The sequence below is a fragment of the Musa acuminata genome, chromosome BXJ3-1 (assembly GCF_036884655.1).
Source record: "Musa acuminata AAA Group cultivar baxijiao chromosome BXJ3-1, Cavendish_Baxijiao_AAA, whole genome shotgun sequence".
In the NCBI taxonomy this organism is placed as follows: Eukaryota; Viridiplantae; Streptophyta; class Magnoliopsida; order Zingiberales; family Musaceae; genus Musa; species Musa acuminata.
This window is the reverse complement of record NC_088349.1, coordinates 1,452,300-1,470,016: the sequence shown is the minus strand read 5'-3', so window position 1 is coordinate 1,470,016 and position 17,717 is coordinate 1,452,300. Positions and strand designations below refer to the sequence as shown.

The following is a 17,717-nucleotide window of genomic DNA, read 5'->3' as shown; positions in this document are numbered from 1 at the left end:
ACGATGGAATGTTCGTGGCCATCCCAAGGCGGCCGAGACTCGGTGCCATGGAGCATTGAAACTTTCTCTTCGGCATGCAAAGGATACGTCCGGAGGAAGTTGAAGTGTGCAACGAGTTCAGCATGTTGCTAGGCCTTGAGGGGTGCAGCGGTGGCTGTATTGACGTGGAGGCGCAATCCAGCAAGTGCGTTTGCAAGAGGCAGAACAATTTACAGTTTGTTCAGCAGATCGGAGTAGTCCAAGGGGATGGTGGTCTCCGAAACGAAGAGAGATGTTTCTCCAACGGGACAGTTGTCCAGGAGGGATAAGTCTCGGCTCTCCAGAGGGAGAATCATGTGAGACGGACTTCACATGTTGAGGAGGAGTACCTCACAAACAACAACTCAACGAAGCTCAATGGACTGAGCAAGCAGCGAGGAGTTGTCGCATGATCTCGCTCGAGAGAATGCATTGGTGGATGCATTGCGAGATCAAGTGGGGGAGCGACCTGAAGCAACTTAAATGAAGGTACACTGAGAACAATTTACAGTTTGTTCAGCAGATCGGAGTAGTCCAAGGGGATGGTGGTCTCCGAAACGAAGAGAGATGTTGCTCCAACGGGACAGTTGTCCAGGAGGGATAAGTCTCGGCTCTCCAGAGGGAGAATCATGTGAGACGGACTTCACATGTTGAGGAGGAGTACCTCACAAACAACAACTCAACGAAGCTCAATGGACTGAGCAAGCAGCGAGGAGTTGTCGCATGATCTCGCTCGAGAGAATGCATTGGTGGATGCATTGCGAGATCAAGTGGGGGAGCGACCTGAAGCAACTTAAATGAAGGTACACTTAGAGTCGATATGGAGATCGGACTCAAGGGAGGGCTGACCCGTGGAATGGTGGGCACGAGGGCCACCATCGACTCAATGCGAAAACGAGGAGCGGAGCAACTTGGGTGTAACTTGGCGAAGTACCAAAGCCGCATGAAGGGAACCAGCAAAGAAGTTGGAACATAGAGCAGAAGCACAGTGCTTTCCTTAGACAGAGGTCAAAGACATGAACTCTTGCAGAGGCAAGGGTAGGATCATGTTGTTCCATGGGTCCTTCATTCTGACGGAGCGGACTCATCTTGCATGGTGCCAAAGACGAAGGGAGCTTCTGGGCACATGCACCTTATCTCGGAGGAGCATTTGATGGAGGAACTAAGGCGACTCAATTTGCGGAGGTGAAGTTGGGTTCAGAAGGCCTTAGCACGGGGCAAGAGGACGCAGAGGCGGGTACTCTTGAAGAATATGCCACAGTGTTGCCATTCAAGTTGCCATGAAGGAAGCGGTGCGCAGCGGAGATTGTGCTGGTAGGGGCAGAGGCCCAGGATCCAGGCAATGGTGCACAATTTACAGCGAAGTCTGTGGACTTCGGGAGCTACTAGGCGACGGACTGTCCTAGAGCGGTGCTTCATCTAGGTGTGACCCAAGAGTGGGTGGATGAAGGTCGATTGTCAAAGGAGCGAACAAAATCGAAGGTGGAAGAGACCCTGCGATGTATTGGCAGAGGCCACACATGGAGGGTTCACAATTCAAGTTTATTCCACAAGGATCAGAATGCAATGGAGATGTCACCAGGAGGCGACATGGTGCAGCGGATCGTGGTGGAACAGTTCGTAGCAATGCGATACACACGACTGTCCCGGGAGGGACTTGATCATATGGAGGTATGATCGGGAGCTACTGGAAGCTCCACTTCGGTGAACAACACGACGGCAAGAAGGGCTATGGATTCAAGGAGCGAAGGCCATGGTACCGCAGAGGCGGGTCTTCCGGGCGTGCATCGAATTTTGCATCGGATGAAAACCTTGGTCATCAGCATATAGGGGCTGTGTTCCACCAAGGGAAAAGTTCGAATGCAAGTACCAGTGAGTTCCATGGGAGGAATTTGATCATGCAGAGGTATGATCGAAGCAGCTGGAGAGTTGGACTGCTCCAGAGCTCATATTCGCTTAAGGGAGCCCGGCAAGTCAGAGGACAAGGCCGAGTAAGCGAACGTTGCTACCAAGGAAGCTAAGGAGAACAAAATCGGTGCAAACCCTACAACGTGATGGCAGAGGCCATGCATGGGAGTTGCAATCTGTCTTTCCATCGACCAAACGGACTGCTTGGAGAACACAGAGGTGTTGAAGCAGGGGGTCGAAAGGGGCGAGGAAGCGACGACGAGTCCACAGGGACTTAGCTACCCAAAATCAAGCATCAGTTAGAATGGAGGTGAACTCAGAGGAGTGCCACGGAGACATTTCTACTGATCGTGAAGAAAAGGGATGTAGATGCGAGGCAACGGATAGTAGGGCCATGGGCATGGCAGCGCCATGGTATCGCTGAGGCGGGACTTCCGTGAAAGTCATTGATCCCTTGCTCTCATGGAGGGAGAGCGCTTGGTCGTAAAAGTGGCCGAGGAGGTGGAGCATACAGAGGCAATCTCCAAGTACCGAGACAAGGCTGAAGGGCAGAGGCCGAGGAACTTCGTAAGACCGGTGTCAACAAGTTTCTCATCAAGATAGCTGTAAGTGAAGGACTTCGGGTCATGCAAGAGTGCACGACCAAGGAACGAAGCAAGCAGTACGCGGTGTTGTACCTTTGCTACTCAGTGGAGTAGGCGGCAGGGTTGATGGAGAAAACGGTACAATCCCAGAGGCGACCTCATCTATCAGAGAATTACTCCAAGTTTGGGTGAAAACTTCCCGCATTCCAGAAGTTCGATGGCATTGAGAAGGTGAATCACAGTAGCTAACTCAACGCAAGGAGTGCAAACACTTCAAGTGCTTCAGAAGTGTGAGCAAAGAGCAGGCGAAGGCCAGTAACCAGCTCGATGCATGAAGTACAACCTCGAGGAGGCGGGCGAAGTCAAGTAACCTTTGCCTTCTCAACTCTTAAGAGGATGGGCGAAACCGAGTACCCCAATTCTCTTATCTATCTAGCAGAGGAGCTCTGCACAAGTTCAAAGACCCTTCGAAGATAATGGAAGACAATAGTTGTCAAATCCTCACCAACGGTGATCAGTGCTACTGAGAGTAGATTGTCCGCTTCATTTCCCAACGAAATGCCAATCAAAAGCGGAAGTGATGCGAACCTACTTGGATGTGACAACTAACTGAAAGAAGAGTCAATGAGCAGATTTTGTGGAGGAAGGACCCAAAACTTCAGAAGTTTGCGAGACGATGCTCGTTAAAGCTCCAACAAGCATCCACCCAGTTCAAGCAGCATGTGGAATTTCTGAGAGACTGGCGCAGTAAGGATGGTTTTTTCCTTCATCTAAGAGATCCGCAGGAATCAACAAGGATCAACACAACTCAGCCAACCCCACACCAGAGTCAGAGTCATTGGCGAGTTGAAGCAGCATGGCGGATCAAAGGTTCGACTACTCAAAAACAGCAGCGGAGAGCAGCTGGGAGCCAGGAGGCGCATTGCAGCTGGAGCGGAAGATTGAAGACTCAGCAAAGGTAAGGAGTTGCAGTGTCGGCAAAGGCTTCGACGAGGACGTCGAAGGAATAAGTGGGGGAGAATGTCACGGACAAACTTCTAAACAAGGTGTTTGATGTAATGCTTATGTATGTCCGTGTCTTTTGACATGTTCATGCCTTGTACAACATATAGAGGGGCGGCCGAAGGCATAATAGTCCCATTTTAGTTGGGTTGGTGGCCTCTTTAGGCTTGTAAATAAAGGTTGTGTCATGTGGACACGTGCGAGAGCTTTTCGTCTGTAATGGACCATTTTACCCTTTGTTGTGCCACTGTTCAAAGCTTGTAAAGTCTGTTTGTAATTTGCATTGTCTATGAAGTGTTTTTCGGACATGTTTGCTTGTGGATCCCGATTGAGGCGTTTTCTTTAACCCGTCCTCTCTTTTGTTGGTCCTAAGGGCCAATGGGAGGCTTCGAGGAGGCTGACCTTTGCGGACGGACGCGCGAGGGTGCCGCACGACTTAGGCAAAACCAGCTAAGTCCGTGACAGTATGGTATAATGCCAGGCAACAATCTGTCATACATCTAGCATTAGGAAATACATGACTCACGGATGAAGTTTTCGCGACCCCTCCATGAATTTATGTTGCATTTCTGTTTCTTTAGGACTGATATTAACTAGTCAATACTCTCTATATCTTGAGTTGTCACTCGATGGCGCAATCAAACATTGTTAATTATTTTGACATTTATATGTTGATAATTTCTGTTGTTACCGTTTTCATTTATTTTTTGAACAAATAAAATAAACTGAAGGATCTTTGTGAATCTATGACTACATTATCGAACCACTGAATGTCGTAGTCTTATTTGGAATTTGGGATGCTTTTTTGTTGCAGAGTCCCTATTCAATGCTTTTGCGACAGCAGCTTTCTTCAAGTTTGTTGTTTTTTCGATTTTCGAGATGAGATATCTTCTTGCTATATGGAAGGCGAGTAGACCTATGCATAATGGTGAAAACTGGGAAACTATGAGGCGTGAGCTATCTGTTCTTTATAGCCGTTTCTGTAAGTTCTCAGTATGCACTTTTTTTGTCGATGGTTATTAGCAATTGAAATATACATTCAGATTTTCCTTGATTGTGCTCATGCAGATGCTTGCATAACAATGTGCCTCTATTCATTTCTTCTTTCATATTCACTATGATTGAATCATAACATTATGCTGTTTAATATTGAGACGTTTTAGGTATTTCTTTTTCCCTTTCAAAGAGCTGAAGAAGAAAAGTAACTTGTTTGTAGTCTGCTGTGCTCTCTGGAGACTTTCCTGTGTTATTGACCCAGTACCACATTGAAACCAAGTAAAACTATCATTCTTCTACTTTCGGTTCTAATAATTATCTGTGGGACTGGATTTTTTTCCTTTCGAAATGTCTCAGAAAATTGAAAATTTTGTATTCCATGGAGAAGACTTTCCTTCTCTTCTCCTAGGTAAAAGTTATCCTATTTTCCATTTTCTATGGATTTCTTCCATTGATGTGGCGATAAGCAAACACATATGTTGAATATCACACAAGACAACCAAGATTGATGTTAATATTGTCTGGAAAAAACTGATAACTAATATACATAATTTTGTAAATTTTGAAAACCTATCTGACAAAGAATTATTAAAAGAACATATTCAGGTTTGTCAGTTTTGTGCTTGCAATCTGGAGTTCCCTATATACCATGATATGCAAGTGTCACATTGCCCCTCCTGAATGGCCCATGGTGACGTAAAGCATTTTACTCTTGGATCTTGTGTGAAAATAAGGGGATGAGCCTAGTGCACCAGACTCTTACAGTCTTACCAATGTGGGGTCTGTGGAGGGTCAACACATGTAGCCTCACCCTTACAATTAAAGAGACTATTCTCATGACTTAAATCCTGATTACCCAAGCCATAAAAAGGGAAACCTACCATTGTACCAAGGCTTGCCCCTTATCTTGGATTCAATGTGGTACTGAATAATTTGATAAATTTATCAGGCTGATGTATGGTCATAATAATTTGATGTATTGATTATAATGTGTCTGATGACTATCTTATATAAGATATTCAAGTTTTTTTTTCTATTAGTGCCTTGGTTAAATTTGTGATATTACTTAAGTAAGCAGCTTTTCCCAGTTTTTTTTCTTTTGCACAAAATAATGGCAGTTATGTGGATACATAAACTTAAGAGATTAAGGGCCTTCTTTCTTCTAATATTTCAATTTTAGTCTCGGTACTAAATTTATTGATGTGGATTTATCTGATGTGTATTACTGAATTCTCTCATAGAAGTTCTACTCTTGCAGATATTTACTATGAACTTAATATTCAGGTGTATTTTATTCTCATACGCGCCTAACCAAATTTTGCTACTTTGCAGATGGCATTCTTTTAGGAGGCATTCTGGTACTATACCAAATGCACAATTTCTTGCGTCCTATTCTCCTCATTATGTATTCATTTTGGATACCACAAATAGTAACTAATGTTATTCGGGATACAAGAAAACCCCTGCACCCACATTATATAGTCGGGATGACTCTCACTCGCCTTGCTATACCATTGTACATATTTGGTTGCCCAAGCAACTTTTTGCGTATTGAGGTTGATGAATATTGGTGCATATATTTGGGAGTATTTATGGGTTTGCAAGCATCAGTTCTACTACTGCAGCATTATCTTGGATCTCGATGCTTCATTCCTCGACAGGTTTGAGTTCTCTATCTTTCATTATATTCACAAGAAGACAAGACAAAACAGGATTCTTTTTGTTCTTGCATGATAGTTTTTTCAAATAATTGTTAATATGAATGCTCAGTAAACTTCATCACTATTGGCAAATACTTCATCTAAAGGAAAATAATTAGGTTTTGAGACAGGAACTATGTTATTAACTTTTGGATATAGTAAGCAGTTAAGTACATGAAAAAGGGTTTGAAACATCAAAATGTCAAGAGGATAGATGACTTGTGTCTCTTACACCTCACAGATAGATGTAAATGAAGATATTACATTAACATTTAATCTGCTTTTTATGTTGAATTCTTCTTAGTTTCAGTTTTCTATTTCTGTAAGTACAAGAAATTCTCCTTTTCATCACAGTTGATGGAAAGTTAACATGATTAACTTTTATTTCGTGTTTTGTCGAGTGTTGGACCATGCTGCCTGTAGTTGTGTAGTTTCTGTATCGGTTTCTCAAATATTCCTTTTTGCATAAGTACATATATTCTTGTTATTTACTTCAATCCCTAAGTTCTTGTTAACTTGTGCACATCTGTCCTTTTGGTTAATATCAGTAAATTATTTTGCAAATTTGCTAGAAACAGCATTAGTTCACTGCTAGCAGAAAATATTGGGACACTCCTTGTTATGACCCTTTCCAACCTTTTTGCTCAATTCTAGTTACTAAGTGTTACCATTTTTCTTCTAGCGCTTCTCTCTTTACAAAGGTCAATGTTTAAAAAAGAGAATAGGCACCATCATGATGCTTTGTGTCGTCATGGCTTATTCTCTAAAACTTTCGTAGTCTCTTTAGTTTTTCCTTTCTTTTTTCCTGCTCAAGAATTATTCTATTGTCAGTGGTGCACTTGTGAATAATGTAGGGTACAATTTGATTGTACACTAAATACATGCAAATTTGTTGAAGAAAAGTCCATTGTATTTTTAGCACTAGAAGAAATTATCGCTATGCAGTATAGCATAAAAATTGAAGTTCAGAACTTGGTCAATATTTGATATGATCAAAGACAAGCAAATTGCAATCCGTTCCACAACAAGAACAATGAAGCAAAAATAAAGAAGACATGCTTGTAACAAGAGCAGAAGGATTGAATTAAACGACACAATACTAAAGAAATCAGTAGATCATTTTCTTAGCGATGTCTTTGTTCCATTTCCTTATTTTTTTTTGGAAACACAACCTTTCTTTCAGGCAATCAGAGAGAGGCCTCACTGAAATTGTTGCTTTAAAATTTGTTTGTTGGATAACTAATGCTTCTAAATAGAGTAAGTTTGACCATGTGAAACAATCCATGCAGAGCAACAAGATAAAAGATTGAAATTTAAATGAATTCAGCATGACAATTAATATAATGCCTTATGGTTAGATGCTAGGTCAGATGATCAATTCTCGTTTTGTATCTTTGAAAACTTGTTCTTGAAGTGTTTATAAAAAGTTGATCATGATTTATTCCAAAGTAGAATCTTGAAGGTAGAATATTTCTATGATTGTGATACCAATAAGCTTTTTTCTCTGATTTTAAGATGCCACTTTATGATCATTCAAAGCTATGAAACGGAGGAACTCATAGCTGTAGAATGTTACTAAATGGAATAACATAGATGACAAGTGGGGAACTGTAGGCCCCTTTTTTAAATCTCTAATTTTGTACCTGTAGTGGAAATATTCCCATGAGTTTAGTGACTATACACTTCCTCCCATCTGTCATATCAGTCAAAGGACAACTTGGACAAGAATCAAGGAAAATTTGAATGGCTTTGGGTGCTTGCTGATGATGTGGAGAGGGAGTTGCAAGCTAGCAACTGTACCTTTCTGATGAAATATCAGGAGGTTTCCAGCAGAGGAAATTAAGGGAAGAAGCAAAAACCTAGCTCCAAAATTCTAGGATTAGCCCAAGCTGAAGGGAACTGGTGGACACTTGGACTTCAGTTGGACTAATTCCAGACTTTCGTTCCTTAAAATTAACTGATTCAAGTTATAAAAATGTGTTGGACTAACATGCAAGATGAAAAAAGAATCAAGGGCAATCTTATGTATGACAAGAATAGATAACATATATACAACAGAAAGAAGATTGAAGCGATTAATAAACAAAAAGCCTTCCATCGTGGAGTATACTGGAGGAGATCCAGCATGACCTACCTTCAACTTGCAGAGAGTAAGTCACTTGTTAGATAATAGCATCTAAGACATCTAAGAAAAGCATTCATGTAACCATAGACAAAAAACTATTTGGACAAAAACTTTTACCTGAGATTAAAATTGTTTCAAACATTCAAAGATATATGTATAACAGATTGCTTTGTACAATTTCAGAAAGTAAATGGGTACTTAAGTATGTCCAAGGTGTTAATGGCTAATAACCCTTTAGAGTTTGTGAATGATTAGGTCTACAGATTGCACCATTCTACTCCTTGTTGACTACAGTGTCTAATGCTAACATGAACCTGTGCCATGACTCCACTCACCAGTTCATAATTGTTCAATACAGTTTTTTGTTTCATTGTCTAAGTTGGCAATGAGATGCAGCACTCATTTTTCCCCATTTAGCTACTGCCAGGATAAATCATGGTGAAAGCTCTTTTGTCTTTTTAATTTCTCCCTACCAATTGCTCTACTCACCACCACAATTTATCCTCTATGCGCCACTGCATGCTTGTGCTGTCACTGCAGCAGAATGGGCACATGGTGATGACAGTTATCGTGCTAGAAAGTAGCAATAATGCAGTCTTTTTGCTGAAGGTTTCAAGAAATGTTTGAATAGTTAAAAAATGTGGTAGCCAGTGAATTAGCATAAACAATAATTTAGGATCTTCAAGGGCATAGTTTTTGAACCTCATGCATAACCATTGATAAACAAATATTATCCAGCAAACCCGGACGTACCTATCATATCATTTACACTGCAAATAGACACCGTGTGTTCATTAATCTTGAAAACCGAAGCTTTAGGAAAGTTTGTGTTACAAATGAGAAATGCAAAAGATGAAAAACAAAGAGATTGTGTTATACATGACGATGTTTAATTTTGGAACTTTGAATTGGATAAATTCACATGCTTAAATTTTAATGCCCACAAGATGTCCAATAGTTGTAAGAGAAGTTCCTTTACACCTGAGATGGGTGTAATGATCACACAAGACTTTGTAGACAAGCGGACATGTCTGTCACTTGTATTTGCTCCCGGCATTGTGGTATGCACCATTGTGCAATATATCATTTACACTTTGGTTAATGGCAATCTGTGATTCTGTATTGGCTTTTGATAATCTAATACAATTATGAATATCTTCTTGATGTTTACCAGATGGACTTGGGATTATTTTTTTGGGAGAACGCACCAAGAAAATGGATAGCTTAATTTCATTTTGCATATTTAATTATTCTAAACACAATTAAAGTAGCATATTTTCTCATTTTTCACCTCTTCCTAAAGATTATATCTTTTCTGGATTGCTTTAATCACTGTCTTTTTATATAGATATTTTCTGTAATTTTTTATTCCCTTTAATCATTTTGATATCGGCTAAGTAGTAAATTTTTTTTTGTTTACCCTCTGCATATGGTCTAAAGGTTTTAATACCTTTTCTTGAAAGGAGTTTTGTCAATCAGATAGAAGGGCTATTATCTTCTTCAAGAAAACAAAAAATTCTGGAGAAAACCACATTTAAAGGTTTAAGACCTTAGATGAGTGTCCAAAGACCTTTTTATTTAAGATAAAGACAAGTGTATATATGGCATGCTTGATCCCAGTACTAAAAAACATGTCCTAGTTTTCTGGTATTTTTCTTGCAGATGTTGGCCTTTTATATTAGGAATAAATCATCAGATGCATCAGACTTAAGTATAATTAGTCTATTTAGCTTAGGAATGTTAGAAATTACTTTATTTAATATTCATGCAGCACTGGTAGCACAGATTCGTGCACTTATTACCTTTTATGCGAACAGTTTGCTTTTGGCTGACAGGTTATTACTACTAGTTAATCATTTTAAGTTCTTACGGTTGTTTGGTTATTGACAGATCCTCCCTGAAAAATATTGCTATTATAGAAAATTTGAGAATGCATCTCAAGAGACAGATTGTGTCATTTGCATGACTGCCATTGACTTCACACAGCATTTGAATGGCTATATGGTAATAATGAATATCTAGCCTGAGTTTTACTTTTGTACAAGATATAAAATCTATGGATTTGTTTTTTTATAAAAACTAATTATGACATGGTCCTGCAGGTGACACCTTGTGATCATTGCTTCCACTCTGGATGCTTACAGAGATGGATGGATATAAAGATGGAATGCCCAACTTGCAGGCGCTCTCTGCCCCCAGCATAGAACTCGCGCTGTTCAAGTTAGGACCAAATACATTGCTCAAGTTGCAAGGAACTTTATGATTTATGGTTGTAGATGTGGCAAAAGCTCCACTGTAAATGGTTTTCTTACCTGACGAAGTTTTTATTTCAGGTTCCATGAGTAACTCTCAGATCTTGCATGACATCATCCTGTGGACCAGTTGGCAAATGAGGCCTTCCTCCTGTATGTAACAATAAGAATGTGGAAAACAGAGCCATTATTTCCATTGGAAAAAGGAAAAAAAATTAAGAAATGTAGCAGTGTGTAGTCCAACTATAGAGCAGAGAGAGACAGAGAGACAGAGAGAGAGCTAAATTATATGTGCATTTATTTTCTAAAGTTTACTGTTGAAGACTTGGAAGATCAAGATTATGGTTAGCCCCCTGAAATGTACAGATCTTTCACCATGGTGTCAAAGATAATTGTATGACATCTTTTTTCCCTTGTCATCATGATATTGTTCAATTATATATACAACATTGCTCTGACTCCCTTTTAAAATTCAGTAAATTTACAACTTTTCGAAGGCCATTTACATCAAAGTCCAAAATTCTGGTTCAAATGCATAAGCATTATTTCCTCTTTAAGTATCAATTCAGGGAAATAGTCTTTCTTGTCGAGTGAGGTTGATAAGTCTTAACACGATGTCTTATGTCACTCGACTTGTCTCATTGTTTGGTGTTGGGGTCGAGACACGTCGCTTTTCTCTCATATCAAATCGGACCATGCCCTATAGGATCCGATTTGAGTATTTTAATTAAATTAATATTGGTTCTAGCTACGAAGGATCCGAACCCGATTTAAGTGGACCGAATAGATTAAAGGATGTCGTTCCATAAAAGGGGCACAGGTTAGACAAGTCACCATCATGGTGGGACAGGGAAGGATATTGATTGAAATCCAACCCGACCCGCTTCGAAGGATCCGATCCAAATCAAATTGAACTGGACCAGGATCTGGATCGGATCAAACCAACCCTTGGGTCGATCGATCCAGTTTGAATCAGATTGACTTGTTCTCATTAGGGTATTTTTGAAATTTTAAATAAAAGAGACATATATAAATTGGCCATGGAGTTACTCGATCCGTCTTCGTGTATATATACGATTGATGTGGCACTGTTGGGTGGACGCGGTAAGAGGTCGCTCCGTCTCTCCGATCGCTCCATCCCTCCGTGGTTGGAGAGATGGATTCGAGGAGGAGGAAAGCCGAAAGAGTGGAGCATCTACTGGGGCTTCTCAAGGTGCGCGTGCTACGTGGGGTCAACCTCGCCTATCGCGACGCCAGGGGCAGCGATCCTTACGTCGTCCTTCGCATGGGCTCCCAGGTCGTCGTCTTCCTTCTTCCTCCTCCTTTGATAACATTGCGATCGGTTGTTCGTGTTTCTTGAGGATCAATAGAATATGGCATATGTGAGAGTTGGAGATCGATCATGGAAAGAAAAAGAGACGAAAAGATCGAGCATCTGTTGGGGATCAAAGGAAGAAATGGATTGGTTGTCAACGTTTACTCATGAAATCCGATTAATTCAACGTGTCAAATTTGTTTATTAGTATCTAGAGGTGAAAAGATAGACCTTTTTAGTTATGATTTTGATTTACTTGTGGGCTGTTTGGACGCAGAGAAGCGGAGAGAAGAGAACCGAATCGGAGATGAGGGACCCGAATTCTCTTGTTTGGATACGATAATTAAACGACAGAAGTGGGAGATAGTAATTTTATCTTGAGAGAGAAGTGAAGATAATTGGGGAGAACAGATGATCCTTTCTCTTCTATCCTATTGATTAAAAAAATTGAAGGGAAAATAACATGTTATTTCTTTTCACCTAATCTTGACTTATTTTCCCTTTTCTTCCTTTGTCTTCTTTCTCTTACCTTCTACTGTTCCTCTTCCCTTGTGTATTTACCTTAGTGTCCAAAAATTATTGTCCTTTCTGCTGCATGACCACTAATTAGCTAGAATATCCTTCATGGCACACAGCAACGCTTTGGAAGGAACTGTAATATGTTCATGAGAGAGTTTCAATTTTGTTGCTCAATTTTTTTCTTTTCGGATCATCATCTTTTTTAATATTGAATTACACATCATTTTGGTGGATGAGAGGCTTCACTCTGGAGCATTCTTCCTGTTCCTGACCTGGAATTTTTCTGTTCTATTTCTAGTTTATATAATCACCACTATTGATGTGACATCTCCAAAAGCATTTTTTTAAAGTAAACATAGGAGCACTTCCGAGCAAAAACTTTGTGATTTTTTATATATCCTAAATCTTCACATAGTAATTTGTTTAACATTTGGATTGACCTAACATACCTGATGTTAAGTGAATTAGGCTTTCGTTTCTGTGTCCCAGTGTCTTTCAGTTGCTGAAGACTCATGAAGTTCTGTTTTATGTTACCAACTTTGGCTTTATAATTTCAGTTTTTTAATTATCTTAACTGAACGTGGACTTAATGAGCCATATTTGTGATTTATTAGAATCAGATATAGGCCCTATTGAGTGCTATGTTTATTAGTTAAGCTTATTGATTATGTGCTCAATCAGGAAAAACAATAAAGTCCTTTGATAATATAACGGGTCCTTCACCATCATTTCTACACAATATGATATCATGATTTCTGTAGAGTTCTTCAGATTACATTATGTCTTTGTTTTGTACGTTTATGTGAATTAAAATTATGTTGCCGAATTTAAGATACTATAAATATCATGTTATTGTACACTCAAACAGAATGATTGACCAACTAGTCGTATTGCAAAATGGCATCTGACACTTGCATGGTCATGGTTGTCTGGCACACTAACTGGATTGAATGAGCAAAACTAATTGTTTCTTCCTTAACAAGATGACACGTCATTTCCTAATGAGCTAGGTGCAAAATTCTGTTTCAGGGCAGGCCATTAGAGTGGTATAATATCAAGGCAAATTCAGAGAATAAGGAAATAAAGGGGTTACCAAAGAAAGCAGATGGGATTAATTAGACAGATGGGTACCTTTCTAGAGACTCATTTATTATGAAGGAAAATTAGACAGCTTCTCTCCAACCAATTTGAAGTTATTTAGTTTCAATTATTGGACTGATTCATTTGGTGCAATGAATCTTCTTACAATTTTAGCTGACCCCAAATAGTTGGGAATTACAGCTTTGTTGTTGTTGTTGTGTAATCTTCTTACAATTTCAAAATTTTCAAGTGGCAAAATTGTCAGGATCAAGTCTCTTTTGAGGCAAAACAGAGGTCAAAATAATTTTTTTTTGAAGTTCATCCAGTTCACAATAGAGACAGTAATGTATACATTTTCATGGGTATCTATATGAAGTTCCTTAGAAACAGAAATTCATCTAGCATCTCATCACCTCTTTGTTGAGGTTTCTATTTTAGATCTTTTATTAAACCTTTCATATTCTGATCTCGCATTAGTGACAAAAATTTAGTATTTAAGTGTTATGTTTTGTAATTCTTTCGTGCCAGAAAGTGAAGACTGGTGTGAAAAAGAAGAATGTCAATCCAGAGTGGAATGAGGAGTTGACTCTCTCTGTTTCAGATCATATTCAACCAATTAAGCTTGTAAGTTTTATCCTTCCTTATTTTAATAATGTAAATATCCACACCCAATAAGATCTCATAGTATTTATATATTTTCTTGTCTTAAACAAGGAATGAATGTAGAATAATCTCTTTTTTTTTCTAGACATACAAGTTAGACTTGTACGCAACATGTAATTGATTCTTATATTAGTGTCTGATAATCTAAGCTAAAGTCAACATAGAGAGGTAACAGTACAGATAGAGCATGTCTATGAATGACACCAAAGGTAAGTCTACCTAAATAGTGTCTGCTATCAGTCCTGTAACTGGTTTGTACTGTAAGACCCCAAATGCCAGTGAGATTCATGAGACTTGGTTCCTACTGTCAGTAGGATTTTCAGTATTTACAAATAACGAGTCAAGGCTACTTTTTTTAAGGATTGTTGCTTAATTAGCTGCATTTATTTTATCTTCTTTAAATTTTACTTGAATTTGTAATATCTGCAATTCTGTATTCTATGATAAGTGTTTTGAAAGCCTCGGAAATGTACAAGTCAATAGTTTGTGCACTTCAATTATGTTTCTTTAGTGATTCTTACTAATTCTTGGCCTCTTATCACATATATATTTTGTTGCCTCGCATATGGTTAATCTAATTAGAACAAGTTTCTGGCACTTAACGCCATCTATTGGCATATGTAGGTGCATCTATGTTGTTGCCTATTTCACACTGTCTATTGGCATATGTCTTTATTCAGGGCATATGGATCTCATAAACTAATCAAAGATCCAACTCTTGGACTTTTGAATCTGAAATAAATACCTGAGAAAAGATAGAGAAATCAAATTAAATGTAAAAAAATTTGCAGCAGATTAATATTTTTCAATCATTGACTTGAACCTGACCCAAGTCTGAACTTTTAGTTTCAGGTTTTCAGTAATCAATTATGTTGCATCTGTACATGTGTTTATGATCGTTCCAAATTAACTTGAGTCATCATGGTTGTGTGACAATAAGCGTTAGATACCATTGTTTAATCATCATGCTTATGATTGCAACATCACAGAGAACGGATCCTTTGCTTTTTGAATGTTGCATTTATAACCAACTGAATTAGTATATTTTATGTTAGATGGTGTTTTTTCTGCGATCTTTTTTTGCTAAACTTTCTGAAACAGCTTCAGTTTGGTGAAATGAATCTCCAATCATTATATTAGTGTGCTATGTTTTTTATTAAGTATTAAAAAATCTTCTAAATTGTTGTTTTCCCTTTTCTAGATTGGTAGAGCATCTCTCTCTTTAATGAGAGGTTAGAGGTTGGATCCTAGGTGTCCATCTTGCCTGCCATGGACATTCTCCAACCATTATGGTGGCTGATGTCCTATCAACTTTGGTGCTTCAGTTAGCTCTAACGAGTCTTGTACTATACTCTTGGTCTTGAGGCTTGTGGCCTATGATGCAGGATCTTATGTTGCTTCTAACATAAAAAAGAAAAGATAATAGTTTCTAAATCCTGCATTTTTTTGCGTCTTTTTACTCCAAGAACCTCTTCACATTCTTGATGTTTGGTAAACAACGAGTTCATTTGAGTCTCAACATTAGTATTCTTTTTCTCAAAGCAGAGAGATTGCTTTTCAAAATATTGGTTAGATGCGTTAAGATTTTTGGTTCACTCTTTATGTTGCAGTAACTTGTCACTATCAGCATGTATGACTGTACAGACAAAAGTCATCTGGTTCTGAAATGTTGTTTATGTTATTTATTTATTTCTCTGGTATCATAATAATAATTCATCGAGAGACACATTGAAAGTACACAGGTAAAGAAGAAATGTAAAAAGTGCGTCCATATGAAGCCACTAATATTTCACTGAAACATTCTTTCATGCCTTAGTTAATCCATAGGATTCTATATGTTAAATAGTCATATTAGATGGTAGAGACCCCAAATAGCTGGGACTTACGGTTTTATTGTTGTTGTTGCATATTAGATAATAGAGAAAAAAACACAAAGAACTCCAGCAGAAATCACTGACTGGAATAGGGAACTCATACCCACAAACCAAATCTTGACATCAGATCCAATAACTGGGATTTATTTTCTTAATTCTAGATCAATTTGAACTTGTACAGCCCTAACCAAAATTTACATGCGTCATATCATGTGATTATTGATTCATCTTGTTTACGGACACCGTGGGAAAGGACCTTATGCCCCTCAAACTACAACTGCCATCGAATGAACTCCAACAAGTCTGAAATTAAAACCAATCAGCCTAGTACTACTATATATTACTTTTTAGAAGTATCCTGATGTTTCACTTTTTGCTTATGCATGGTGCTGAATTTTTACCTGGTTAGCACTCCAGAATGCTATTTTGCCAGTAGCGAAAAACCATAGTTAACTTATCCAGTAATGCACAAATCGATACCATTGCTTAAATTTCCATATTACTTACATGATGCATTGCGCAGGAAGTTTATGACAAGGACACATTCAGTCGAGATGATCAAATGGGCGAGGCTGAGCTTGGCATCCTGCCACTTCTGGAGGCTGCCAAGATGGATTTGTCAGGTGTTCCAGACAGCAGCATTATAACGACTGTGAAGCCAGGCAGGCAAAATTGCTTGGTGGGTGAGAGCCATATCAAATGGATGGGTGGCAAGCTGGTGCAGGATATTATTCTCAGGCTCAGAAATGTGGAGTGCGGCGAAGTCGAACTGCAGCTGACATGGGTGAAAAATTCAGGTGGTTCAAGCTATGGGAATAAATCTTTTATGCACCAATAATTGCATACTTGTTGCATGAAGCATCATCATCATGTCTGCCCTCACGCTTGCTTCCTTTATGTAGTACACAATATATATTATGTAGCATGCTTCATGGTGTATGTATGTATATGAGTTGCATCCCCAATAAATATGCTTCAGGCTTTCTTCTCACTTTTAACACCACTGATCTGATCTTTTACCTGTTTCTTCCTGTAAGAGCAATTTAGTTGATTCATTAATAAAAATAAATTTGAGATATTTTTATATGTGTAATAAGTTGTAATATCAGCAGCATCTATTCAACAATGAGAAAAAGGAATATCAGGGAAAGATTATTTTTCAGATCAACTTAAAAATATTAGTTCTTTCATCATCCTATGTGTTTGATGTGATTTAATTCTTTCATCATCTACCTGTGAGACATTTATAAGTTGGCTTTATTTTTTTATGGAACTAATGCTAGGGTTGGACATTATTGAAACATCAGTATAGTCTTACCCTTAAATTTTGGGAAATTATTTGGGGTATCTTTTGTCTTTATTTTTCTGTGTGTTGAAGGAGTAATATTGCTGGTTTGTTCTTAACGAAAAATAAGAAAATATTTCAGACAAAGGTTATATAAAATGCAACATATTCACCAATAATTATTTGGTGTCTCCCACTCCACTACTAGATTTGCTGCTACTTTTCTGGATATTATTTTGACAGCAGATGATCCAATGACCTAAAATCCTTGTCATAGGAAGCGTATCTTATCTCGCTCGAGCAGCATTCGCATGTTTCTTTATTGCTTCTCTTTTTGTATTCGGTCATCGTTGCAGGCCAGTCATGGTGTTTTGTAGTGCTCGTGATACATCATTA

General features: G+C 38.6%; 2 protein-coding genes across 3 annotated transcripts in view; both read left to right on the top strand.

The window, feature by feature from the left end:
- The window catches only part of LOC135628559 (transmembrane E3 ubiquitin-protein ligase FLY2-like), a 29,539-nt gene extending 18,496 nt beyond the window's left edge, over positions 1-11,043 (top strand). For both annotated transcript variants that reach the window (XM_065135304.1, XM_065135305.1), the window contains 5 exons: positions 4,327-4,494; positions 5,841-6,169; positions 10,224-10,337; positions 10,436-10,553; positions 10,667-11,043. In XM_065135304.1, the coding sequence (XP_064991376.1) occupies positions 4,327-4,494; positions 5,841-6,169; positions 10,224-10,337; positions 10,436-10,537 (713 nt within the window). In that variant the 3' untranslated portion in view covers positions 10,538-10,553; positions 10,667-11,043. The remainder of the gene's footprint in view (positions 1-4,326; positions 4,495-5,840; positions 6,170-10,223; positions 10,338-10,435; positions 10,554-10,666) is intronic.
- A 626-nt stretch (positions 11,044-11,669) lies between these two features.
- LOC135628561 (GTPase activating protein 1-like) lies at positions 11,670-17,027 on the top strand. Its single transcript, XM_065135308.1, has 3 exons — positions 11,670-11,882; positions 14,028-14,123; positions 16,560-17,027. Exons 1-3 carry the CDS (start codon positions 11,742-11,744, stop codon positions 16,872-16,874), a joined length of 552 nt encoding a protein of 183 aa, XP_064991380.1. The 5' UTR covers positions 11,670-11,741; the 3' UTR covers positions 16,875-17,027.
- The last annotated feature ends 690 nt before the right edge of the window (positions 17,028-17,717 follow it).

Bases quoted from the DNA above. Each gene is read 5' to 3' on its own strand.
- LOC135628561 (XM_065135308.1), top strand. From the start codon at position 11,742: ATGGATTCGAGGAGGAGGAAAGCCGAAAGAGTGGAGCATCTACTGGGG. The intron at 11,883-14,027 runs GTCGTCGTCTTC...CTTTCGTGCCAG, and splicing joins TCCTTCGCATGGGCTCCCAG to AAAGTGAAGACTGGTGTGAA. The intron at 14,124-16,559 runs GTAAGTTTTATC...TGCATTGCGCAG, and splicing joins ATATTCAACCAATTAAGCTT to GAAGTTTATGACAAGGACAC.